This window comes from Wolffia australiana, chromosome 13 (genome assembly GCF_029677425.1).
Source record: "Wolffia australiana isolate 7733 chromosome 13, ASM2967742v1".
Lineage (NCBI taxonomy): Eukaryota > Viridiplantae > Streptophyta > Magnoliopsida > Alismatales > Araceae > Wolffia > Wolffia australiana.
In genome coordinates, this window is record NC_135847.1 from 12,925,788 (window position 1) to 12,951,111 (window position 25,324).

The 25,324-nt window shown below is 41.0% G+C and overlaps 3 protein-coding genes across 3 annotated transcripts; all 3 read left to right on the plus strand.

The window, feature by feature from the left end:
• The first annotated feature begins 231 nt into the window (after positions 1–231).
• Positions 232–3,482, plus strand: LOC144711155 (PHD finger protein ALFIN-LIKE 4-like). The gene is made up of 5 exons (XM_078585077.1): positions 232–562; positions 676–708; positions 1,284–1,512; positions 2,310–2,445; positions 2,994–3,482. The coding sequence occupies exons 1-5, from the start codon at positions 463–465 to the stop codon at positions 3,288–3,290; spliced, it is 795 nt and encodes a 264-aa protein (XP_078441203.1). The 5' UTR covers positions 232–462; the 3' UTR covers positions 3,291–3,482.
• A 948-nt stretch (positions 3,483–4,430) lies between these two features.
• On the plus strand, positions 4,431–12,639 carry MMT (methionine S-methyltransferase). The gene is made up of 12 exons (XM_078584688.1): positions 4,431–4,705; positions 6,049–6,242; positions 6,592–6,798; positions 6,885–6,980; positions 7,430–7,618; positions 8,141–8,329; positions 8,410–8,649; positions 8,735–8,869; positions 9,374–9,679; positions 9,950–10,129; positions 10,208–11,134; positions 11,535–12,639. Exons 1-12 carry the CDS (start codon positions 4,474–4,476, stop codon positions 11,820–11,822), a joined length of 3,183 nt encoding a protein of 1,060 aa, XP_078440814.1. The 5' UTR covers positions 4,431–4,473; the 3' UTR covers positions 11,823–12,639.
• A 4,435-nt stretch (positions 12,640–17,074) lies between these two features.
• LOC144711385 (zinc-finger homeodomain protein 2-like) lies at positions 17,075–20,773 on the plus strand. Its single transcript, XM_078585373.1, has one exon. It carries the CDS (start codon positions 17,383–17,385, stop codon positions 17,947–17,949), a length of 567 nt encoding a protein of 188 aa, XP_078441499.1. The 5' UTR covers positions 17,075–17,382; the 3' UTR covers positions 17,950–20,773.
• The last annotated feature ends 4,551 nt before the right edge of the window (positions 20,774–25,324 follow it).

A 25,324-nucleotide genomic window follows, 5' to 3' on the forward strand; every position in this document is an offset into this window, starting at 1 on the left:
AATCGGACGGGACTGCAAGACCATCCCTACCCAAAGTCTGGGAGCAATTTTGGCCAGTTTGGGGGACTGCAGGCGCCCTAATTTGAAATGTGGATATGACGTGGCAAATGAATTAAGATTTTCAAGAAACGAGACAACAAATTTTTGGACGTTGTAGTCCGTTTGCTGACGTCATATTATCAATTATGACATTAGCCCTCGCGATTTAACCCCTTCTTCTCTCTTCCTTTCTTCTTCTTCATCGCCTTCTCTTGTCTGCGACGGGCTGTTACTGCCATTGCTGAGCGATCTTGAGCTCGCCGAGTTCGTGCAAGATGCGATCTTAACAGCGGGAAATCGCTTCTTCGTCGTGGGTATTGCGTTGATTGCAATTCGGAGAGCTCGTTTGCGAACCCTAGAGCCTCTCTCGCCGTCGATTTCTTGGTCTCTCGCAATCGTGGAGTTGCCTTCTCGCAGGGCTGAATGGAAGGCGCCTCGGGCCCGTACAGTCCGCGCACTGCGGAGGAGGTTTTCAAGGATTTCAGAGGGAGACGAGCCGGCATGATCAAGGCTCTCACCACTGGTGTTCTCTCCTTCTCTGTCTTTGGTTTTCCTTTTTCTTTTGTTCTCTTGTTTCGCTTTTTTGGGTGCTTAATGGGTTCTCCTTGATCCGGTGTTGTTTTGTTCCTGTCGCAGACGTGGAGAAGTTCTTTCAACAGTGCGATCCTGGTGAGCAATCTTCTGCCAGATCTTTGATTTTTTATTTCTTTGAATAATCATCGACAAGAAAAAACACTCCAGCAGTTTGTTTCTTAAACCAAGAAATTTCATTCTTCTCATTAGATTGTCTCGTCAGGGACTTTATCCGAATTGTTTTGGTTGTGTGAGTCTCTGTTCTAATTTTGTTTGCTTTTGGTACCGTAATGACTTCTTTTACCAGCGATTGTCTTGTTTTACAAGGTAGTTAAAACCCACTGTTTACATCCAACGATCTTATTATATTGTGTCTTTTAGGGGGAATATTTTGTCGATTGAACCGGTTGATTCGGCATCAATATTTTATGATTAATCATCGCTTCACGGAAATCCTTCTTGCATTTCGATTCTTCAAACAAATGATTACAATATTCTCCTTAGATTTGGTTGCCGAAAACTTTGTCCAAACCATTGTTATAATTATGCTTGGTTTCGGTACATTAATCACTTAGTTTAGCTACGATTGACTGATATTTGATTGAACCTTCTCAAGGTGGTAAAACTTCATTATTTAGACCCTAATATCTTTTTTTTATTTATTTCTATAGAGAAGGAAAACCTTTGTCTCTATGGACTTCCCAATGAAACATGGGAAGTTACTTTACCTGCGGAAGAAGTGCCCCCTGAGTTGCCAGAACCGGCTTTGGGAATCAACTTTGCTAGGGATGGAATGGAGGAGAAAGACTGGTTGGCTCTGGTTGCTGTTCATAGCGATGCATGGTTGCTTGCCGTGGCCTTCTACTTTGGGGCTCGTTTTGGGTTTGATAAAGACGCTAGGTGCGGATTCCTTGATACGATTAATTGGTTAAATGCTTGATATTCTTCTCACCGTTGCCTTTTTCCCAACCTCAGTTTGATGGATTTGTAAAAAAATTGATACTTAGAATAATTAAATTGGTTGATTTCTTTCTTTTGCATGTCTATCAAGTCGCCTATTTGGTATTTTTTTTATGATTATACAACAAATGTTTTTTCAAAAAAGAAATGATTATACAACATTTTTTATTTGACCTTCGATTAGTTTTGTGCTAGTTAACGTGATAAATGTTAATCAATTTACTTATTTTCAGCTTCTCGTTTTAAGATTTTACTCACAGATTAATGTTTCAAACGTAAATACTGATCTAACTCTATCCTTTCTATCATTATTACTTTAGACCTAAGTTTTATGTTTATTCCTGCAAAAATTGGCAATTTCCTGGCCCTCTTTTGCAATACATAACATAAAATAAGTATCGAGTTGTCGAGAGACACTGAAATCATTTCATCTTTGAAATTTTACTCTTTATTTTCCACGATTTCCTGGATGGAGCTCCAATTTCTCCCCTTTGAATACTCATTTCTTACGCCGTTAATAATGAATAATCGGATGTTTAATGACGTGGAGAAGGCTCTTCTTCCCTAAACATACAGGGTTTAGCATAGAAGGAAATGTAGGAGCTTTTGTGGCAGTTTCCATTTCAAAGCTTGAAATACACGAGTTTTTTCGATGTAGACACCCGATTAAGTATAATATTTGTTGTAGAAAATAAGTATAATATTATTTTCATATTTTAATCCAAATATCTAATCAGGAGGCGGCTCTTCAACATGATCAACAACCTCCCTACCATGTACGAGGTTGTCACTGGCGCGGCCAAGAAGCAGCAGACCAAGGAGAAGAGCTCTAGCGGCAGTGCTAAAGCCAACAGCAAATCCAGCTCCAAAAAGGTCATTTTCTATATTCTCTAACTTCATAATTCTTCGCTCATCTCTTTCCACTTCTCTTCCCTCTTATCTAATCTTGCCATGCTTTATTTTCTTCCTTTGAATCTGCTAATGGGAGTTTATACTACTCACCCTCCATCTTATCTATCATCTCTGTCTCTTTATTTTTCTCTCTCCTGTCCAGGTTTACCCTAAAATCTTACTTCTTACTCTAACTTCTCTCGTTTCTTCATCGAATGCGTGGATCTTTCCAGCCCATCTCTCTCGTTGTGCTCTCTACATCTCATTCCTATCTACAGTATCTCTTCCCATTCTTATTTCTGTTCTGTTGGGAATTTTCTGATTCTCCATCTTATTAGACTTTGCTCTCTCAAATCTATATGATCTCTTCTCCCTCAATTTAATCTCATTTCTCTCTCTAACCACCTTCCCTGACCCTTCTGTTCTATTTCCTCTCTCATCTCTGATCTCTTCTCCGCGAATCTTAGCCAAGACCTCATTTCTCTCTCTAACCACCATGCTAACCCTCTGTGATGTTTCTTCATCTGCAGCCAAGCCGCCCGGCAGATCAGCCGCCCCCACGGCCATCAGCAAGGGTCGCTGCGCTGCCGCCACCGCCGAAGGACGAGGACGAGGAGAGTGGCGGAGAGGATGAAGACGACGAGCATGGGAGCACGCTCTGCGGCGCCTGCGGCGACAACTACGCCAACGACGAGTTCTGGATCTGCTGCGACGTCTGCGAGCGGTGGTTCCACGGCGAGTGCGTCAAGATCACCCCTGCCAAGGCCGAGCACATTAAGCAGTACAAGTGCCCGGCTTGCAGCAACAAGAAGGCCCGCCTAGCCTGATTCCCATCTCTCTCTCTAGGTGTCTTTTATGGTTATGCTAATTTATAGCTGATTTCTGACGTCCTCCCTTCATCTATATCTCTCTCTAGCTCTGTAGTGTATATTGTCCTAACCAGCGTTTTCCCAACCCCCATCTTCTGGGGGAAGACCAGGGGATGGATGGGTGTCATAGCTCTTTTTGATTGGTTTTAACCTTTGAATGCTGCATGCTTTATAAGGTTTGGGGGATGGATGATGATCCTTCATCTGTTCATTCCTCGCCTCGGAACCATGGATGGAACTCGATCTTTGCCGCCTCGTGCTCCATCCCGTGACGTGCCGCCATCCCTAGTTCAGAGTTAGGGTTGGATGATCCTGGTTTTATTATGGTTTTTAGCAAAGATTTGAACTTTACCTCAAGTATACCCCGGTCTCTGACTGGTCAAGTTCAGGTCTGGTTGATTAGTCAAAATAAAATATTCTGTCATGGACTTCTATTATGTATTTTTCGACAAGGAAACTCTCAAAAGAAAAAATAATGAAATAATATTAGAAGGGAAAATATTTCCACTCATCTTGCAAAAAGGCGAGACGTCGGAAAGAAGACAAAGTGAAAAGTAGGTGGAGGCAGCTTTATATTTTAATTGTGGGATTGATAACAACATTGCTAAAACTCTTGGAGGTTTCTCCGTATTTCTCTCTTTTATATTTTAATATATAAAATATAATAAATATTTAAATAAAATATCCGGTCCTCCCAGTTAGAACCTACCAGGCCGGTCCGCCCTACAATGGCGGTTTGGCAGTCTCTGTCTGGTCCGGTCTGACCGGTCCAAACTGGCAATTTGCAAAGCTACCTGGGATTGCCATATTCATCTACCAGACAAAGTCTTTGTAGAAAATTACACAAATGATTCTTAAAAACTTTTCAATATTATAGAGTAAAAGTTCTTAAAAACTTTTCAATATTATAGAGTAAAAGTTCTTAAAAATTTTCCAATATTGTAGAGTAAAAATCCAGCGTGTTGTGGATAAGTCCAGAACGTGGAATTATTTGCAGAAAAGGACATGATTGAAGAGTGAGAAGAGAGAGGCGTGCAATAGGCTCACTCTGGGGTGACCGTAAGGAAGGGATATTCGAATTCGGCGGTATAAATAGAACAGATAGTTGAGCAGTGGAGGAGGAAGAGAGTGCGTGAGATCGATGGTGATCGCGGAGGTGGAGGAGTTCTTGAGGGAGTGCGAGAGATCGGGGGATGCAGCCTACGTAGCGTTCAAGTTGTTGTTGGAGCGGCTGGACGATCCTTTCACGCGATCCGCCGCTCGAGTGTTTCTTGCGAAGCTTCAGAGCCGGTTCGACGACAAGGAGGCCGCCGATGAGTGCTTCCGTACCTATCATTTTCGAATTCACGATGTCTTCCTCGCCGTATGTGAAGGTAGCGTTACGTGATCTCTTGTCTTTGTGTTTTTTGATCTGTTTATTTTTTTGGTTTATGATCTGCTTCTTTATCGTGTTTTTTTATGTCCGTCAGCCTCCCGCGGATTCGCCAAATGTCGGTGAATTTTTGTTTTGAATGTTGACATTTTTTTGCCTGGATTATACCTCTACTTTTTTTGCAACAAAAAACAGTCGTTCAAAAAACTTTTTTTGAAGGAATGCGGAGTCAAAATTAGCTCATTCCCGATCTGTTAGCGAGGTTACGATTTCTGTCCATTAGATGTATTATTCACTGTACATCTTTGAATTCACGATGTCTTCCTCGCTGTCTGTGGAGGTAACGTAATGCGACGTCTTGTCTTTGTGTTTTTTTATCGCTTTATTTTTTTGGTATATAATCTGCGTCTTTATCGTGTCTTTTGATGTCCTTCAACCTCCAGCAGATACCCGAAATGTCGGTGAAATTTTGTTTTGAATGTTGACATTTTCTTTTTGCAATTTATACCTCTACTTTTTCCGAGAGCAACAAAAAAAGTCGTTCAAAAGGCATTTTTTTGAATTTAACTGCATGAAGTTATGCGGAGTCGTCTGTGAAAGTAATATTTTAGAATCAAAAGTTGGTCACTCACGATCGGTTTGCGAGGTTACGATCTCTGTTCATTGGATGTATTATTCACTGTACATCTTTGAATTTTTCGGAGGCGTTAAATTTTTCGGTTCTTTTTTCTGAGATACGAATGCTTTCGTTGGCGTTTATGATTGCTTTTTTTGGTTTATGATCTGCTTCTTTATCGTGTCTTTTGATCTACGTCACCCTCTCACGATTCCCGTATTAATCGGTTACTTTTGGAATTATAATTTTTTATTGCCTAGATTTTTTAATTGTTTCCTCATCAAGATAGTTTTCCGCTTCTTGGTTGTGATTAATTCTGTCAGCTTCAAATTCTATGAGGGAGCATTATATTTCAAATAAATTATTCTGTATTCCGATAACCATGATTCTGGGGAGGAATCAATCATTATGAAATGTCCTCTCGACTCACTCGGTCTAAATATTATGATCGAGTCCTTGTATTGAGCTCTACCAGGGAAGGAAAGAGAGTGAATGGTGGAAGGAAAAGATAGGAGTAACAACAGTTACAGGCCTGGATCGGCCAGCCAATTCAATAACTTCTAGATTTCTCTCCTAAGGGGAGGGCCATATGTAATTAAAGGGAAACTATCCCAAAGCCAAAAAGTCAGAAATCTACCTTATGGGGTTCAGAAGTCCATACTCCATACATATTATTTTATTCTTAAGACGTATATCACGTCGTCTGATAGGCACATAATTGCTTTCAGGCTACGATAAACGAGAGAAATTGACTTTGTTGGAGATACCCAGCATCTTCATTCCGGAGGACTGGTCCTTTACATTTTATGAAGGAATAAATAGGCATCCGGAGTCTATCTTCAAAGAAAAAACAGTTGCAGAGCTCGGGTGTGGGAATGGGTGGATTTCTATCGCCCTCGCTGCAAAGTGGCTACCCTCAAAGGTCTCTTTTTTGCCAAGATTTAATGTTTTCTATCCCCCAAGGATGACGATGAGTCATATGTGACTATAGATGACTATGTGGATCAGTCATCGTCCTGTCGTCACACTGTATATTTTTTCTCTGCAAGATGGCTTGTGGGGATGACGATTCATCATCATTTTCATCATTCATCCGGGGTTAGGATTATGAAAAAATTTGTCTTCGTTATTCTAATTGTAAACAACGATGACAATGCTGAACTATGGACTACGCTGATGAGTTCTTCATCCCCTAATCCAAGAAAAATCCAATTGCATTTTTAATGTTTTCTCTTGATTGACTTATTTGACTACCCTTTTGTTACTGAAAGGTGTATGGGCTTGATATAAATCCAAGGGCAATCAAAGTCGCCTGGATAAATCTTTATCTCAATGCCCTGGATGAGAATGGCAACTATATCTATGATCAAGAAAGGAAAACGTTACTTGACAGGGTGGAATTCCATGAGTCTGATCTTCTTGGTTACTGCAGAGACAATAAAATGGAACTTGACCGTATTGTTGGATGTATACCTCAGGTATCATAAATAAGCGAGATTCAAAAAGTTACATTGGTTGTTTTGTAGAAAAAGGTGCTGACTTCGTAATGTTTTTTGATGATCAGATTTTAAACCCAAATCCTGAGGCGATGTCAAAAATGATTACCGAAAATGCCAGCGAAGAGTTCCTATATTCACTGAGTAATTACTGTGCCTTACAGGTCATTCTCTCTTTTATTTAGTTTCATTTTCTCTTCTTTTCCTTTTTTCCTTTTTATTTTTTTATTTTTATTAATTTTATTTAAAATATTTTTTCATCCAAGTTTTTTTTTCCATATGTTTTCTTTTCTCTTTTCATTCCTATTTATTTATTTGTATACTCTCTTCTCTACAAAATTTACCTTCCCTTGTTTGCGTAAAAGTTTTCAGTTTTCCTTCCCCAGAATATGTTTTGATAGCTCGATGGATTCAAGTGAGTTCTCTTCAATCAAACCCAATTTGTTTCAACTTTGAAATCAATCAACACCAATTATTCATGTTAAAGGTTTTATTTGGATGTCTTCCTGAGAATTTCTCTCATTCTTTCTTTTGGAAAATAACCTTTATTGTCTATATTCCAAAGAGTGGACGGTTGCCTCTTTATTAGTTTGACTTATTTTTTATGCATCAGGGATTCGTTGAAGACCAGTTTGGACTGGGCCTCATCGCCAGAGCCGTGGAGGAAGGCATTTCTATCATCAAGCCCATGGGTTTCATGATATTCAACATCGGAGGTCGCCCAGGGCAAGGTGTCTGCCGGCGTTTATTTGAGCGCCGCGGTTTCCGCATCACAAAGCTGTGGCAAACCAAAGTTCTTCAGGTTCCCGAAATGCCATATTCATTATTTACTCTTCAATTTTTTGGTAAATCCTATCTTAATTGGGAATATGTTGCTAAATGTCTTCTTGGCTGAGTGGATCGATCATATTGATTAATCTATTGAATCTCCACTTGATTAAGTATTCATTTAAGATTGATTATCTATTAAATCATCAAGCTTTCTTTGATTCATCATAGATCAAAAAAGTTGGATCCACTGACACATTCCATGGATGGCCATGTGGCAGTGCGCGAAGGGACCCTCAGCCCATTCTATTTAATGGACCAATCGGATCAAATCCATTGATCTGACAGATCGTTTGATTTGATAGATTGTTGAATGGTCTCTTGATTTGATTGGCGGACTTGGTCAGATCTTGATCTGACCAATCATCGGGTCGACTCGGCTGTTCCAATCCCAATCAAGGCTGTTCAACCGATTGATTGTTTCACTCTCATCTTTGTCTCCCCACAGTTTCTATCTAACAAAGATATTTAGAAAGGTTTTTTGGTTTTTGTCTAGGCGGCTGACACAGATATCTCAGCCCTAGTCGAAATTGAGAAGAACAGCCCACACCGATTTGAGTTCTTCATGGGCCTCGTCGGAGACCAACCCATTTGCGCCCGCACCGCCCTGGCCTATGTGAGATCGGGTGGCCGCATCTCCCACTCATTATCAGTTTTCAGCTGCCAGCTCCGGCACCCAAGTCAGGTTAAACGCCGCCATTGATTCTTTGTCCGGAGTATTCTTATTGATATTTTTTTCTAAAAGAATTAGATCTGATTCTACAGGTGAAGACCATATTTGATTTCCTCAAGAACGATGGATTTAAAGAAATCAGCAGCTCCTTGGACCTCTCCTTTGAGGATGAGGCCGTGGCCGAAGAGAAGATCCCATTCCTTGCCCATCTTGCCGGTTTTCTCAAGAACAGTTCATTCCTTCCCGTTGAGCCACCAGCAGGGAACGTTCGCTTTAGGAATCTCATCGCTGGGTTTCTGAAGATGTATCACCACATTCCTCTCACCAGTGAAGTGAGTAATCTCTTTTTATTCTTCTTTCATTTCGTCAGTTTGATAGCATCTTTCTATCTAACAATTTTTCCGCGACAAAAATTAGAATGTGGTTGTGTTCCCATCGAGGGCTGCAGCAATAGAGAACGTTCTTAGGCTTTTCTTGCCCCCTTTAGCAATTGTCGATGAGAACCTGACGAAACAGTTGCCCAAGCACTGGCTTACATCTTCAGGAGCCGAGGTTGGTTTCAATCACTCTTTTTGTCATTTTGTATCCATCTCTCTTGTTATAAAAATATTTATCTCATTCTATGGCTCCATCATTCTACCAATGTTTCTCTCAGAAGAAATGTATACAAATATCCATATCTCACCATCTTTTTATTCATCTCCCTCTTTCCATCCATCCACCGATCCATCAATCCATCCAACTGTCTCTCTCTTTCTTCTTGTATTTATATCCTTCTCTATCCATCTCCTGCTATCTATCTATGCCTCTGCCGTTATCTATAAATGTTTTTATTTATTCATCCATTGCAATGTATCTATATTTTTATATATATATTCATCGCGATCTATTTCTCTGTTAAATCTAACGATCCATCAATCTTTCTCAATTTATTTATCAATGTCTGTCAGTATATTCATCAAACTAATCCATTTATCTCAATCAATTTATTAATTATTCAATCAATAAATATCTCGTTGATGGTTAGATAATGATGGTTTCTTGATGGTTTAATAGGTGGCGAGGGATGGGGAAATGACAGTGATTGAGGCCCCAAGGCAGTCCGATCTGATGATCGAGTTGATAAAGAGACTACGGCCGCAGGTGGTGGTGACTGGCATGGCCTCCTTTGAGGCTATCACCAGCTCCGCCTTCGAGCACCTCCTCTCTGCCACCCGCCTTGTTGGTGCCCGCCTCTTCCTCGACCTCTCGGACCATCTCGAGCTCTCCAGCCTTCCCCCCTCCAATGGCGTCCTCAACTTCCTCGCCTCCCATGTTCTCCCTCCTCATGCTGCCCTCCTCTGTGGCCTCCTCAAGAATCAGGTCCATCCGTCAATCATCATCTTCTTCTTCTCATCATCTTTCCCATCTTCTTTTTCTGATCCATCATAATCTCATACATCTTGTTTCATCATCATAGTCGTCAAAATCATCACGTTACTCATCTGCCTCATCTTATCCATCTTCTTTCATCATCAGTACCACCATCATCTTCTTCTTCTTCTAAAACCACTACTTTATTTTATCATCCATCTTATCTTACCAATCATCATCAGCATCATGAATGTTTTAATTGTGTCATTGATTTCACAGGTTTACTCGGATCTGGAGGTGGCCTTCGTCATCTCCGAAGAAGTCTCAACAGTCAACGCGCTGGCTAAGACCGTGGAGCTTTTGGCAGGCCAAACCCCTTTGCTCAGCCAGTTTTACTATGGCTGCCTCCTCCGCGAGCTTCTTGCCTTCCAGATCCCTGATCGCCACCCCTCGCCCCTGGTCAACTCCAAACACAAAATCCAAACTCCCCACTTACATAAAGAACACCGACACTGACCACAATCATTCATTCTACAGAGAGAGGCGGCAGCAGCAAGCCCGCCAGAGACAATCTCCCTGGCAGGCACTGTGGCCTCCGTCTTTGCCCGTGCAGAGCCGCCCACGAACCAGAGCCTCCTCCCAGTCCCAGCCATGGTCCGGGCTGCTGTCTTTGAGGGCTTTGCACGGCAGAACGTGGCCGAGCCGGAGGCTGACGTCCGGCCGGGGATCCTGAGCCTTCTCCGCCGCACCCTTGGCCTGGCCATCACACCAGAATTCTTCTTCTCCGGTGACACCCCACTGAGCCTCTTCTCCAGGCTGGCCTTCTTTTGTGCTCGCAGCGGCGGCACCCTCTGCTTCCCTGCTGGTTCTCCGGGCAACTATGCCTCTGCTGCCAAGCTCCTCGGCGCCGCCACTGTCGTCATTCCCACCCATCCAGACGAAGGCTTCAAGCTCACCGCCCCAGCTCTCTCTGATGCTCTCCGGCACATCATCAACCCCTGGATCTATCTCTCTGCCCCCACCTCTGCCCCTGCTGGCTCGGTCTACACCCGCTGTCAAATCAGGTCCCTTGTCGCCGCCTCCGCAGCTGCAGGCGCCCGTGTGCTGGTGCTTGACTCCTCTTTCTCTGGCCTCGAGTTTGGCAAAGAAGAAGAAGAAGAAGAAGAAGGTGCCGAGAACTGGGGTCTCGGACAGAAAGATGGGGAATTTGCTGTGGTTGTGCTGGGGGGCCTGTCCCTAGAGCTGCTCACTGGGGGGCTGGACTTTGGATACCTCGTCCTCGACAACTCCGTCTTGGGGGAGACCTTCGCAAGCTTCTATCAGGGCCTGAGCAAGCCCCATAGTACTCTCCGCTACGCCCTCAGGAAACTGCTCGCCCTCAAGGCAGCCCCCTCTGGCCCTCTCCAAACTGCTGTCCTACAACAAAAGTCGCTCCTCCGTCGCCGCTCTGACCGCCTCACTCAGGTACGAATTTTTTTGAATTTGTTGTCTGTGTCTGTCACTCTTGATTTGCTGTGTAGGGTTAGATGGTCATCGGACAGCTTTGTCATGTCCTGACATTGACGATGAATGTCGATGTTGTGTCAGTGATGGTGTCAACATCAATGACATTCATCCGGCAATTTAAAATTTATTATGAATGTCAACCAGGGTCGAAGATGTTGACATTACGTTTTTAACAAAAAATAGCGAACATCATGTTCGCTATTTTGTGATACCCTGACAACGTCCAACGTCCACCGCCAAAATCTTTTCAATGTCAACGTCAACAGTGCTCGATGACAATTGGGATGCAGGCACAATTTTTTAAAGTTAATCGGTTTCGTCTATCACTCTTGATGGAGTGTAAATGTAATGGCTGCAGGTACTGAGGGAGTGCGGTTGGGAGGTGGATCCCAATGCCGGGGGGATGACGCTGGTGGCACGGCCGACAGCATACCTCGGGAGAACCATGACTCTGGAGGGCAGCCCGGTGGTGGTGGACGAGGACTCAGTCAGCGACATGCTGGTTCAAACCACAGGCCTGCGTGTCAACAGCGGGACCTGGACAGGGCTCCCCGGGTATTGCAGCTTCTCCCTAGCGCTGCAGGATGACTGCTTTGACCAGGTACTCCTCGCTCTCTGCAACTTCCACCAGATCCTCCTAACCTAGTAGTGATTTAGAGCGCTTACCACTGTGCTAAAAGCTATTGCTTTACGCAATGGTACTGCCCCTGTGCCTTCAAACTATTTTGGGCTGGGTGATGGCCGCCAATAAACAATGGCCATCGGGTATGGTTGAGCCATGTCTCGCGGCACTCAGGTGCTGTTGAGACGATAAATCCAACAGAAAAGAAATTACTCAAGTAGTAGAGACTATTCAAAATTTAGGGGAGTGAGCGATGTGGTGATAGGATCCTTGAGAGGATCCTCAACTTATCTAGGGGTAGTTTCGTCATGTTAGCCCACAGGGGCATTTTAGTCATTTGGCTATTATGTATTTCATTTAAATAGGGATGCCCTCCCTTTAGGAGGGCAGCAAGAAGTTAGAAGAAAGAAGTACTTTTGTCTCCCCTCTCCACGTCTAGGTCTGTCCTCTCTCTCTCCCTCCCTCTATGATCCCCGTCCTTGTGATCATCTCTATCTCACCGCATCTTCAGGCGGCTCGTCCTCGGCTGATCCCTACCCCCTCTGCTCGGCCTCCTCTCCGATCCTTCCCATTTCACCTCTCTACCCTGGGAATTTCTACCTCGCCTCGTCCTCTACCGTCCTTCAGATACGAGCCTAGATCAAGGTTCGTATCTTGTGGGAACTAGGGATAACACTCCTGAACCAAGTTCTAGATTGAATGATTGATATAAGATCGATCAACGGATCTTGGATGGACAAATAGATGGACCGGATAGATAGATTGATATATAGAGAGGATGTGACCACCAGAGATGTAGACTGCACATTTTTTACTTCAATCTTCAAACAAATTAACTTCTTTTGAATCGACCCCTCTCTCATTTGTCCCTATCCTTCTTAGTTATCTTCCCCACTCAAGAACCGAAAATTTAACTATGGTGAAGTAGAAAAACCTTCAAACCAACTCCAATAGCCTCATTAAAATTTCATTCTTGAGGCATTACCTCTTTTTATACTCAAAAGGATCACAAACCATGGATCCAATATTTCCGCACTCAACCTACTTTTCTTCTCGACTAAGAGATGAACACATAGTTGTCACTGAGGATAGGAGATATGATGGCCCTGGTCTCCATGTCAGACTCAGTAAAATCATAAACCTGTATCTAAAGGTTGGTCAGGTCAAGGATTAATCAGGTTTGTTAGTCAAAGTAAAAAAGTCCAAATCATAATCAGAGTTTCAGCTAAAAGTTAATATTAAGCGGAAAGGCGATGATTTTGGTAATATACTCAATGCAATAAATCAAATATTATATTTTGAAATGAATTTCCAGTATGAGAATAGAGTATTATTAAATAATCTCTTGTCTCCATCTAGGAAAACTAAATATTATCATTTCTGCGAGTGTTCTCATTTCAAGGGATGTCACAGCATGCTGTCTACCCCTTGGCTCTGATTTCTCCTTAGCATGCCTTGGCTCCACTTTGTCTCCACACCGCGTCCAACATGTTATCATTTTGGTGCCACATACTTTTCAATCTTTTACCCAGGAAGAAACATACAAATTCATCATGATTATAAGTTTAAAAATGGAAAAAAGAACTTCTCAAATAAAAAATAAAAAATTCAACCCAGAGGAGTCAGAAGGACAGATAACTCTCTAATCAGAAGCACAATGCCAGTGTACAAGATATTTATGCAATAAAGAATAAAAGATTCACCCATGGAAATTTGAATAATAGAGTTTTCGCATGAATCAAAGTCAGGTCCTCCAAGACCCAATGGGTTAGAAAGTAGAGCAGAGCTTCACGCAACAAACACAACGTGGAGGGGATCAAGTGGCTTGAGAAGGACTAATACATTAAAAGTGTTGGCAATCTTGTCGTTGTCAATTATTACAAGCAGCCTCAAAACCCAATTTGGGTGTCATTCCTGTTTCTTTTAGAGACTTGGAAAGAGCTGGAATTCCACCAGCTCAGAGGGAGAGTGATGATGAAGAAATCCAATGCCAATATTCAACCATGCAAGTTTAGACCCAACAATTAGGCATATGGTCCAAGAATTTTGGTCCTCTTGTGTATAAGCTACAGCCCTTTTTTTATAGAATCAGTTGATAAAACTTCCTGATTGTTGATGGGGTCTGCAGAGTTGAATGAAATACTCACTAGGATTGAGATCAAAGCAAGTTGGGTGATTATCTTTGGAAGCCAAAATGTGTAATGGGAATTGTTACAAAGTCGTTTAAAGGAGCCTGTTATTTAAGCAATACTAATGAATATAATAGTCCCCTAATTAAATGTGCAACCACTTGTTAGACATGATTTCATCTATATAATAATCCCAAATAGTTGAATATTTTGACTATGCTTGGTCTATTTTTGTTCTTTAAGCAATAATCCAGAAAATTCAACATTTCCAGATGTCAAAGTTGCTATTAAAATCAATAAAAGGATTTTTGGGTTAAGTCTCGCATGTTATTAATGCTTAACAGTAAAAGGATGTTTGGTACATTTTTGTATACTTCACTGACTTTAGGTTAGAGTTGATGATGGGATCAACCCTTAATTTATTATCAGAGCAAATATGGATCCATTGATGAATGATGTTATCAATCATTTGGTCTAAATCAAGATTGAGAGACCCCATTTGGAAAATGTGATGAATATTATTGAGCCAAATTTAAGTGGGGTTATTGAGAAATTTGGATGCGTGGCCCAGTAAGCTCTTACTTTCTCATGAGTTGAACAAATCCCAATAAAAACTTTCAAGAGAATAATTATGAAATAGTTTTCAAGAGGGGTCTTGTCTGTCAGTAAAAGGATAATATTTGTGCGCATGGGGAAAGGGAGACGTTTCGTATGAGAAGGGCTACCGCTCGCGACGGCATGCAGTGGATGACGTAATATCCTATAAATAATGATTGATAATCGACATCATTATGATGGATGTTGACATGCAGACATAAAGATGGAGGTATAGATGGAGATAGGGATGGAGATAGAGACGGAGATTGAGATAGAGACGGAGATTGAGACGGAGATGGAGAGAGAGATAAAGATGTATATGGAGATAGAGTTAGAGATAGGGATGGAGAGAGAGAGAGAGCTAGAGATAGAGATGTATATGGAAATAGAGCTGGAGATAGGAATGGAGAGAGATAGAGATGTAAAAGGTATAGATGGAGATAGAGATAGAGATATAGATGGAGATAAAGGTAGAGGTAGAGATGGAGATGGAGATAGAGGTAGAGTTAGAGATGGAGATGGAGATGGAGAAGAAGATAGAGATAGACATAGAGATCGAGATAGAAATGGAGATGGAGATGGAGTGAGAGACTGAGATCGAGATGGAGTTAGAGATAGAGATGGAGATGAAGATGGCGATAGAGATGGAGATGGAGATAGAGATAGAGCTGAAGATGGAGATGGAGATAGAGATCGAAATGGAGATCGAGACAGAGATATGGAGATAGACATAGAGATGAAGATGGAGATGGAGATAGAGATGGAGATGGTGATGTTGGATATAGAGATAGAGACGGTGATGATGGATGTCGCGATAGAGATGGAGATGGAGATCGAGATGGAGATGGAGATGGAAAGAGAGATTTCTCTATCTCAGAGAAATCTCGTTTTCCAAATTTCTATTTTTTATCTCAACTCTGTCTCTAAGATGACAACGCACGGATATATAGGGGTATCTGATGGTTCGTTTTTTATCTCTCTCTCTTGCTCTCTCACGGAAAAAATCAAACCGTGAACACCGGAAATCTGGACATCGTATGAAGATATCAGACTGTTCATACCATCCCGTGAACAACGGAAATCTGATAGGTCATCTTTCTTATTTTCTCTTACGGAAACATGAAATCGTGAATTTTCATACTTTTCTCTCCGGACAATGATGAAATCATAACACCAGAAATCCAGTCAGAGCGCCTTTTCCTGTTCTCATAGAATGATGCTTCAGCACGCCATCACCCATTTGCATTCAGTCGATCTCTCTCTCCTTCTCTGTTGCATGTTTATCTCTCTCTCTCTCTCTACAGAATGATGTAAGGAAGAAGATCAGTTGTTTTCAATGGCTGGGTCCTCAAATGCACCTGGATGAGTAAAACCCTATAATATTATAAATATGTGAGGGCAAGTATCATCATCCAAGTTTTATTTGTTTTTTTATGTACACAATGTTTATGCAATCAGGTTAATCCCCATGTCATCCTCCATTCTTTCCGTCTCTCTACATTTGTTCTAATGCCTATATTATATATCTCCTCTGTCACAGTATGTCTACCTCTTCTCTCTCTTTTTCTGCTGCAGACTTTTCCCTTCACACGCTTATCTTCACACGTTTATCTATCCTCTCTCCCAATCTACAGCTATCTTCTGCACTCCAGAGCCTATTCTGTCTCTTCATCAAACTTCTCCCTCTATGTATTTTGTCTCATTATCTGTACCTGTACGCTGTAGCCTGTAGCTCATCCCTACACATCTCTTACTGCTCTCCCTCCCTCTCTCTCTCTCTCTCTCTCTCTCTCTCTCTCTCTCTCTCTCTCTCTCTGTGCTATGGCTATGATCGAGAAATAAACAAAGGTGGATTCCTATCAAGCTTCTGGGCAAGACCAATGATTTCTCCTCTCTCTGTCTCTCTTTCTCTCTCTACTTCAATGGCTATTACTGATAACCCAGCACAGGAGGAATCCTCGCCAGTTTCTGGAGGGAAAGCGTGCGTTATCTCTGCATAATGAGGCTATGATCACTGGTCTAGAGAGAAAGAGATGCTTAGAGCCTTAGACTGAACCTACCGGGAAAGACCAATAATTTGTCTCTCTGAATATGAACTAGCTCTCTCTTTCTATCTCTATTTCAGCACTGCCTAATTGGCGATAATTGATAACCCAGCACAGGTGGGTTCTTCTCTTGCTCTGAATATGAGGCTGTGAGCACTGGTCTAGAGGGAGATGATTGACTGAACCTACTGGCCTACTGGGCAAAACAAATGAGCTCTCTATCTCTGTCTCTCTCTATCTATCTATCTCTCTCTGTCTATCTATCTCTCTCTGTCTATCTATCTCTCAATCTCTATCTGTCTATATCTCTCTATCTATCCATCTATCTGTCTATCTCTCTCTATCTATCTATCCATCTATCCGTCTATCTGTCTATATCTCTCTATCTATCCATCTATCTGTCTATCTCTCTATCTATCTATGCATCTATCTGTCTATATCTCTCTATCTATCTATCTCTATCTGTCTATCTCTCTCTCTTTATGAACAGGCTTATGGCCTATGAACGATAACCCAGCACAGGAGGGTTCTTCTCTAGCTTCTGGAAACCGACCCATAATTTATCTATGAAGTCTCAACATAATCTTAAGGGCACCGGTCTAGAGAGAGAAAGAGAGAGGCCCGGACCGAATCCCAATCCCTGCGCTCAGCAGAAGATAGAACGGCAGAGAGAGGGAGAAAAGTCCAGCAGAGTAGTCTCCCAGAATCCTTCGACCTCTAGTTATAACAACTGCTTCAGCACTCTCGCTCGACGTCCCACTCCAAAACTAGAGAGAGAACAACGCAAGGTGAAAGGGAGTTTTTAGAGAGAGAATGGATCTCCCCGCGTTAGAAGCAGAGCGCCTCATCCCGGCGGTGTACAGAGAGTGTCTGAGGAATCACGCGGCTGCGATGGGCGGCGCTGTTCTCGACGGCTGCGGAGAGTTCATGCCCAGCGGCGAAGAAGGCTCGCCGGAGAGCTTCCGCTGCTCTGCTTGCGGCTGCCATCGCAACTTCCACCGCAAAGAACCTCACAATCGGTTCGTTCATCGCTCAGGGAAGAGCGGTGTTCTGATTGCCGCTTCGAAGAGAGGTTATCATTCGCTGGTAATGCCGTTGGGAGCGGCGCCACCGCTGACGCCGGAGTCGGAAGAGATGGGGGGAGGTGCTACGGCGGGGCCGCCGGCGGGGGGGAAGAAGAGGTTCAGGACGAAGTTCACAGCGGAGCAGAAGGAGAAGATGCTGGGCTTCGCGGAGAGGGTCGGGTGGAGGCTTCAGAAGGAGGACGAGGAGGAGGTTCAGCGCCTGTGCCAGGAAATTGGCGTGAGGAGAAGGGTTTTTAAGGTTTGGATGCATAATAACAAGAACGGTCTCGCCAGGAAGAGTCTCCCTGCTGCCTGATCTTTTCTTGTTATCTCTCTATCTCTCTCTCTCTCTCTCTCTCTCTCTCTCTCTCTCTCTCTCTCTCTTGTTATCTCTCTCTATCTCTCTCTCTCGCTCGCTCTCTCTTCCCCTTTCACTCTCTCTCCGTCTCTGTCTTCCACTCTCACTCTCTGTCTCTGTCTTCGACTCTCTCTCTGTCTCTCGTCCCTTCTCACTCTTTCTCTGTCTCTCTCTTCCACTCTCACTCTATCTCTCTCTTCCCTCTCACTCTCTCCGTCTCTCTCTTCGACTCTCACTCTCTGTCTCTCTCTTCCCCTCTCACTCTCTCGCTCGCTCTCTCTTCGACTCTCACTCTCTGTCTCTCTCTTCCCCTCTCACTCTCTCTCCGTCTCTCTCTTCGACTCTCACTCTCTCTCCGTCTCTCTCTTCGACTCTCACTCTCTTGTCTCTCTCTTCCCCTCTCACTCTCTCTCCGTCTCTCTCTTCGACTCTCACTCTCTTGTCTCTCTCTTCCCCTCTCACTCTCTCTCCGTCTCTCTCTTCGACTCTCACTCTCTTGTCTCTCTCTTCCCCTCTCACTCTCTCTCCGTCTCTCCCTTCGACTCTCACTCTGTCTCTCGTCCCTTCTCACTCTTTCTCTGTCTCTCTCTTCCACTCTTACTCTGCCTCTCTCTTCCACTCTCACTCTTTGTCTCTCTCTTCCACTCTGACTCTTTGTCCCTCTCTTCCACTCTCACTCTCTGTCTCTCTCTTCCTCTCTCACTCTTTCTCTGTCTCTCTCTTCCTCTCTCTCTTTCTCTGTCTCTCTCTTCCTCTCTCGATCTTTTTCTGTCTCTGTCTTCCCCTCTCGATCTCTCTCTCTCTTCCCCTCTGATTCTTTCTCTGTCTCTCTCGTCCACTCTCATTCTATCTCTCACTTCCTCTCTCACTCTCTCTCTCTGTTCCCCTCTCACTCTGTCTTCCACTATCACTCTATCTCTATCTTCCCACTCTCTCTCTCTGTCTCTCTCTTCAACTCTCACTCCGCCTCTCTTCCACTCTCACTCTGTCTCTCGCCCTCTCTCACTCTCTCTCTGCCTCTCTCTTGCCGTCTCACTCTCATTCGCTCTCTTATACTCTCAGTCGCCCACTCACTCTCTCTCTCTCTCATACATACACACTCTCTCTCTTTCACTCACACTCACACAGTATCTCTTTCCCCCCTCTGTTTCACTCTTTCTCTTGCCCTCTCGCTATCGCTCATTTTCTTTCACTCGTTGCCCTCTATGTCTCTCTCTCTGTCAAACACTCTCTCTTGCACCCACGCTCACTGTCTATCTCTCTTCCCCTCTCTTTCAATCTCTCTCTTGGCCTTTCAGTATCACTCTCTCGCTTTCAGTCTCAGTAGCTCTCTCTCTCTCTCTCTCTCTCTCTCTCTCTCTCTCTCTCTCTCTCTCTCTTGCACACACTCACGCACACACTCTCTCCCTATCTTTCACTTTCTCTTGCACTCCCATTATCACTCGCTCACCCTTTAACTCTCAGTCGTCATCTCACTCTCGCTCTCTCTTTCTCTTGCACACGCTCTCCTTATCAATTTCTTTTTCATCTCTCTCTCTTGCGCACATGCACACATTCTCTCTTGCTCTCACTTTCTCTTTTACTCTCTCTCTCTCTTGCCCTCTCGCTTTCGCTCACTCTCTCTCTCTCTATCTAACCCTCTCATTTTCCCTCACCCTCGTTCACTGTCTCTCTCTCTCTTGCCCTTTCACTCTCTCTCTCTCTCTTGCCCTCTCCTTTTTCCTCACTCTCGCTCACTCTATCTCTCTCTATCTAGCCCTCTCATTCCGCACGCTCTCTCATTCACTCTCACTCTCTCTCTCCCCTCTCATTTTCCCTCACTCTCGTTCTCTCTCTCCCTCTCCCTCCCTCTCTCTCTCTCTCTCTCTCTCTCTCCCTCTCCCTCTCCCTCTCACTCCCACCCAATCTCTCGTTCAATTCACTCTAACTCTCTCCCTCTCTCTCTCTGTCTCTGTCTCTCGCTTTCATTCGCCCTCTCACACTTTCACTCTCTTTCTCCACCCGGATTTCAAGTTGTCCGTACAAAGCTCGGTATTTGGTATTAATGCATTAGCCATCTCTCTAGAAATATTCAGCTCCCAACTTTGTTCTTCCCCAGCAGTCTCTCTACCCTCTCTCTTTCTCTATCTCTCTATCTCGCTCTATACATACCTGCATTTGAAGTTGCCAATAGAAATATAGATACTCGGTATCGATGCTTTTACCATCTCTCAGGAAATCTTCAGCTCTCAGTTTTGTTCTCCTCCAGCGCTTTCTCCCCCCATCCCTTCTCCTTTCTCTTTCCTTGCGTCTCTCTCTCCCCCCTTTCTATCTCTATCATACATATTTATATATATCACTTGCTAAATGCATGTTTAAAAACTTCAATTTATTATAACACATTCATATTTCTCCTGTTCTGCATCGATCTCTCTCTCCCTCACTCTATAAATGCTAGAAAGAATGGATGAAATATCACTCATCAGGTTTCTTCTACTATTATCCCTCTCTCTCCTCTTACCGTAAAACTTGCTGCAAAGCCCCCACTGGCCAGTTTGCAATGATGATCTCACTCCCTCTATATTAATGGCTTATATATTGTGATGATTGCCTTTCTAATATGAGGACTGAGGAGAGATGATGATTACATTATTCCTCTTCTCTATTTACATGTATGATTATATACAATGACCAAAAAACGATATTCTTCCTCTCGTAGATTTGAAGTTTTTATCTTCCTTTGAGATAACTCTCTTGTTTTGGGTTTCTTCTTCCCCCGTTTCTAGAGAGAGATAGAAGGGAATGATCGTTGTTCTTTTAGAGAGAAAAAGAGGCAAGTAGGGATTTTCCACGTTTGGGAGTTAACGAGAGGGACAGAAAGACAGACAGACATGCTGCATTCAATGCCTGCAATCTGCCATACATCTACTCTTCATCTCTCTCTTCATCTCTCTTTCTCTATCTATCTACTTGGTTTTTTTGTCGTTATTCACAGTGCCTTACCATTCTGATCCCTTAGGAAGACTAGAAGAGGGGTCTTCAAGTGAGGTAATAAATGAATTTATGTGCGTCAAATATGGAAGAGTTGGTCAAAGGAGGAGATGTATCAATTATAGTTTAGGCTTTAGTATCTGACGGAGACCAATAAGTTCCAGTTAAGACAAATACAAGTACATCTTTGGGTAGCCTTTCCCACCAAATACAAGTACAGATACTAGTGGTTTGGCACTCTCTAGAAAAAAAAATCCCTATCGAATCCTTGAAGAAAAAAGGTCACCCATTTGGTGTAGAATCAATCATGGAACTATTGAATATGAATTGTATAATGGTATTATTAATTTTCACAAAGTATGATATTGGAAATCTGTAAGTTATGAACATTAAAATATGAATATATCAAGTTATATGTTTAATATTTGATTCGCCCACCCAAACATATAAACCATTGGAAATAATCTTAGTGTAATGATAACAATTCATCTGAATTTGAGTAAAAATAAATACAGAATGAAGGACTTTCAATTATCAAATGAATATGGTTAACATGCCTCTCGATCAATTCCAATGAAATTATGGACTCAAAGCTTGATTCAAATGAGAATTGCAGTATCAAACTTGGAAGAATCTCGTTTTGGTTGAATGACTTGAGATCTATTTTCAATATCCTTTCAAAGAGTGTGTTCTACTTTTCTAAGAACAGAATTCTCAAATGTTCCAATAGTTTATTTATATTCTTCATCGAATATAAAAAATTTAAAGAAACGCAGCATACTTTTATTTCAGGGAAAACTCCCTTAAATCACTGTTGTTCACTTGATTTATAACTTGATAGTCAGTTCCTCCAAAATTCTAATTTTGAATCCCTTCATTTTGTGTTTTCAAGATTACTTCGAGCAAAAATTTTACGATCTAAGAAGCAAATCCATCATTAACTTTTAAATCGTGTATCTTTGAAATCAGTAGAAAATGCATGTCTAAAACATTGCGACAGTTTGCACAAAAATTTGAAAATTCCTCTTGAGCTTTTATGCTTAGTATTCCATGTAAAATACCTATTATTGATGTATACCATGTGCCTTTGACCCAATAAAATAATTGAAAAATGTTAAAATAATTGAAAATCTTATCCTGAAAGGTCGGTGCCTTGTGACTTTAGAGGATGTGGAAATTCAATTATGAAATGTTAAGTTTATTTCATCATAGTTAAATTTCACAACGACGCAAATTCCGTGTTGATTGTATTTCACATAACTTTTTTACTTTTATGTATATTTATGTTTCATCAATCAATTATGAAACTAAAATTTCTGTTTCCATTCAATTGATATTATTCTTAGCTTCTAAAAACTGAACTGTTTGTATCGGAGCTGTCTGATCCTATTTTTATTATATGAACTCTGGAATCAAGAATCAAAAATATACTATTTTTCCACATATAGAAAATTTTGAAAGTGGGATTGAACCATCTGATCTTCTTTGACAAGAATAAAATATAAATTCGAATAAATTATGTAAATTATCTGCAAAAACCATAAAGTTGAAATTATAACATCAGGGTTGAACGTAGAGTCTCTACTTATCACTATGAATATACGAAGAAATCAATGCATATAATTATGTTCTTAACTCAGAAATTCGAATTACAATCTCCTTGAATAGACGTTTTGGTTATATCTCTTAATCAGGAAATTTGAATTATAGAGGTTGATTATTTTCCAAAATCCAGTAAATAGAATGTTGATCCTATTTTAACTATTTGAGAAGTTATAAACATAAAATTATATTGAACCTTCTGATTTCATTTTACCAACCTGTAATCATTAAGTCAAACATAATATGTGACATGTATTTGAATCGATGAAATGAAAATTCAGACTCACGCCTATGTGCGATCCTACTATATGCCAAACAAAAATGTTACCAGAACATGTGTCACACCCTCTTTCACATGCTATGTTATGTAAGTAACTATTATAAATTGATATTTAATATCACTAAAAAGTTGCAAGCCATCACAGAGACTAACTTGATATTAATAACCTCGATCAGTTGACTCAGTCATCCGTGAGACACCTTTTGAGAAAGTTCCACCACCTATTAATTAATTAGTATTAACTGGGTATGATATGGTTTAATTGTATATGAATATATTCCTTTTAAATAAAAATTATTCCAAGAAATTTGATATAGTTATATAATCACTTGATTATATATATACCTAATCTAATATTGTTGAAAACTAATTTGGAGGCCAATAAAGTAAAGATATATCATTAATCTTATTATTTAAATAGTGTCCATGATTGAATAAATCATAGTCATACATTGAAATATCATTTTATTTATTATTTTAAAATATGACTCTCATTGATATTAACATATAGGTGAAGAGAAGAATCAAAGACAACCAGCAGATCAAGAGAGATGAATAAAGGTCATAAGTAAAGAACGAACCCAAAGATTCATTTACTCTTTCTGCAGGAATGGATGCTACGTTACTTCTATATGAAAAGTATTTTTGGGTCAGAATTAATAAAATGATTGCAGTCAACTCGCCCTTGTCGAGGTTTGAGTGATTGATATGAAGGAAATGTATGACTATGATTTATTCAATCTTGGACACTATTCAAATAAGAAGATTAATGATATATCTTTACTTTATTGGCCAGAAGTGTGAATTCCAGTTCTATAGTTGTGAATAACTGCACTAGTCTCACGTCTTTGCACTTGTTGAGGAAGAGAGATCACGACAGAAATGCAATGGGCCTTATATTAATCTTGGTAGGATACCACGGGCGTTTAAAGCCAAAATTAATAAGGAAAAGGTGGCGGCTGCTTCAACAATCAATCATAGATTGATTTTAAATGATTCATTGGCATTGGCCTCAGTCACTGATTTTATGGTGAGAAGATGCATGGATATCAAAATTTAAACTTATTTACAAAATAACCTTCAGGAAACTAATTAGATCATTCCATACGTTAACCTCCAATATATAAGACATTAATAAGGTTCCAAGTTTTGAATGTATTTTTTACCTCATAATTATGTCTTTATGTGCATCGCATGTTTCACTTCCTACTATTCAATGCCATGTCATTTAAAATACATTAATGACATGCTATATTTTACCTTATTATTTTTATTAAATATAATTTAGAATAATATTTAACGTTAAACCATCTTCACATAGATAAACAATAGAAAATTCCACTTTCACGCTCAAGATTTGTTAATAGATCAAAATAAAATTTTCTTATCACGAGTATGAAATTTTTTTGTCTCAGTAAATTTGTTTTCAAATAAATCATGCACATGAGAAGCATAATGATAACATGCATTTTTATACCTTAACCTGACCATATTTGCATATTTATTTGCATTAAATGAATTCTACATGCATGTTATCAAACTTAATATGATTAAATCTATTTTAAAATTGTATTTTGAATTTTCTGAAATTTTTATGTATTTTTGGAGATTTTATTGAAAACATATTCTAAAAGGATATAATTTTCTAAGCCAGACTATGATTTTTATGGAATGTTTTGATATTAAATTCGTAAAGATGTGATTTTTCTAAGTCGAAAAAATTATATTTATTTATTTATTGAAGATTTATATATTTATTTGTATTTATTAAATAAGAAATTGAAAACTCATTTAAAATCTTTTTAGTTCCATGGCACCACGTGTCGTCGTTCGACTCGTCGAATGATGATGAATCATAACTGAAGATAATGATTGGCGTCAGCAAATCATTTGACTACATTGTTATGGCATCGCGAAAAGCGATGCCATAATGGCATTCAAAACTAACAAATCACTTTTCACTTGTTCAGGAGTAGGGGTGACATGGAGGAGTAAAAAAAGGCAATCTTTTTTTCAATAAATGCTTGCATTGAGCAAGGCAGACAAAAGACAAGGCTAACTTTTTATGCTCTCTCTCTCTTTGGAATGATCAACAGTGATGGTGGGATGACATGTACACGTGGCGGATGCATGTCAACATTTTATTGAATGAAAAAGGGAAAGTTGCTGACGTGTAGCGCGCTGATGTGGTGCCACATCAGTCGCATAAATGATAAAGTAAAACATATTTAAATAATATAATAAATTATTATTCTCTTTTGTCTTTTCCCCCTACAGATACATGTGGCGACTCCAAAAAGCATGAGCTCGGAAGACGAAGACGAGGAATCTCAAGGATTTGAAAATTAATCTGAAAATAAAAAAAGAGGAAGCATCAGGGTCGATGACGAGGAGAAAGAAAAAATAAGGGCTAGGATTGCCCCAAATTCAAACAGCGATATCTGACGATCAACAAGTCCAATTGAGGTCAAATTTTCAGCA

Bases quoted from the DNA above. Each gene is read 5' to 3' on its own strand.
- LOC144711155 (XM_078585077.1), top strand. From the start codon at position 463: ATGGAAGGCGCCTCGGGCCCGTACAGTCCGCGCACTGCGGAGGAGGTT. The intron at 709-1,283 runs GTGAGCAATCTT...TTATTTCTATAG, and splicing joins CTTTCAACAGTGCGATCCTG to AGAAGGAAAACCTTTGTCTC. The intron at 1,513-2,309 runs GTGCGGATTCCT...ATATCTAATCAG, and splicing joins GGGTTTGATAAAGACGCTAG to GAGGCGGCTCTTCAACATGA.
- LOC144711385 (XM_078585373.1), top strand. From the start codon at position 17,383: ATGGATCTCCCCGCGTTAGAAGCAGAGCGCCTCATCCCGGCGGTGTAC.
- MMT (XM_078584688.1), top strand. From the start codon at position 4,474: ATGGTGATCGCGGAGGTGGAGGAGTTCTTGAGGGAGTGCGAGAGATCG. The intron at 6,243-6,591 runs GTCTCTTTTTTG...TGTTACTGAAAG, and splicing joins CAAAGTGGCTACCCTCAAAG to GTGTATGGGCTTGATATAAA. The intron at 10,130-10,207 runs GTCAACTCCAAA...TTCATTCTACAG, and splicing joins ATCGCCACCCCTCGCCCCTG to AGAGAGGCGGCAGCAGCAAG.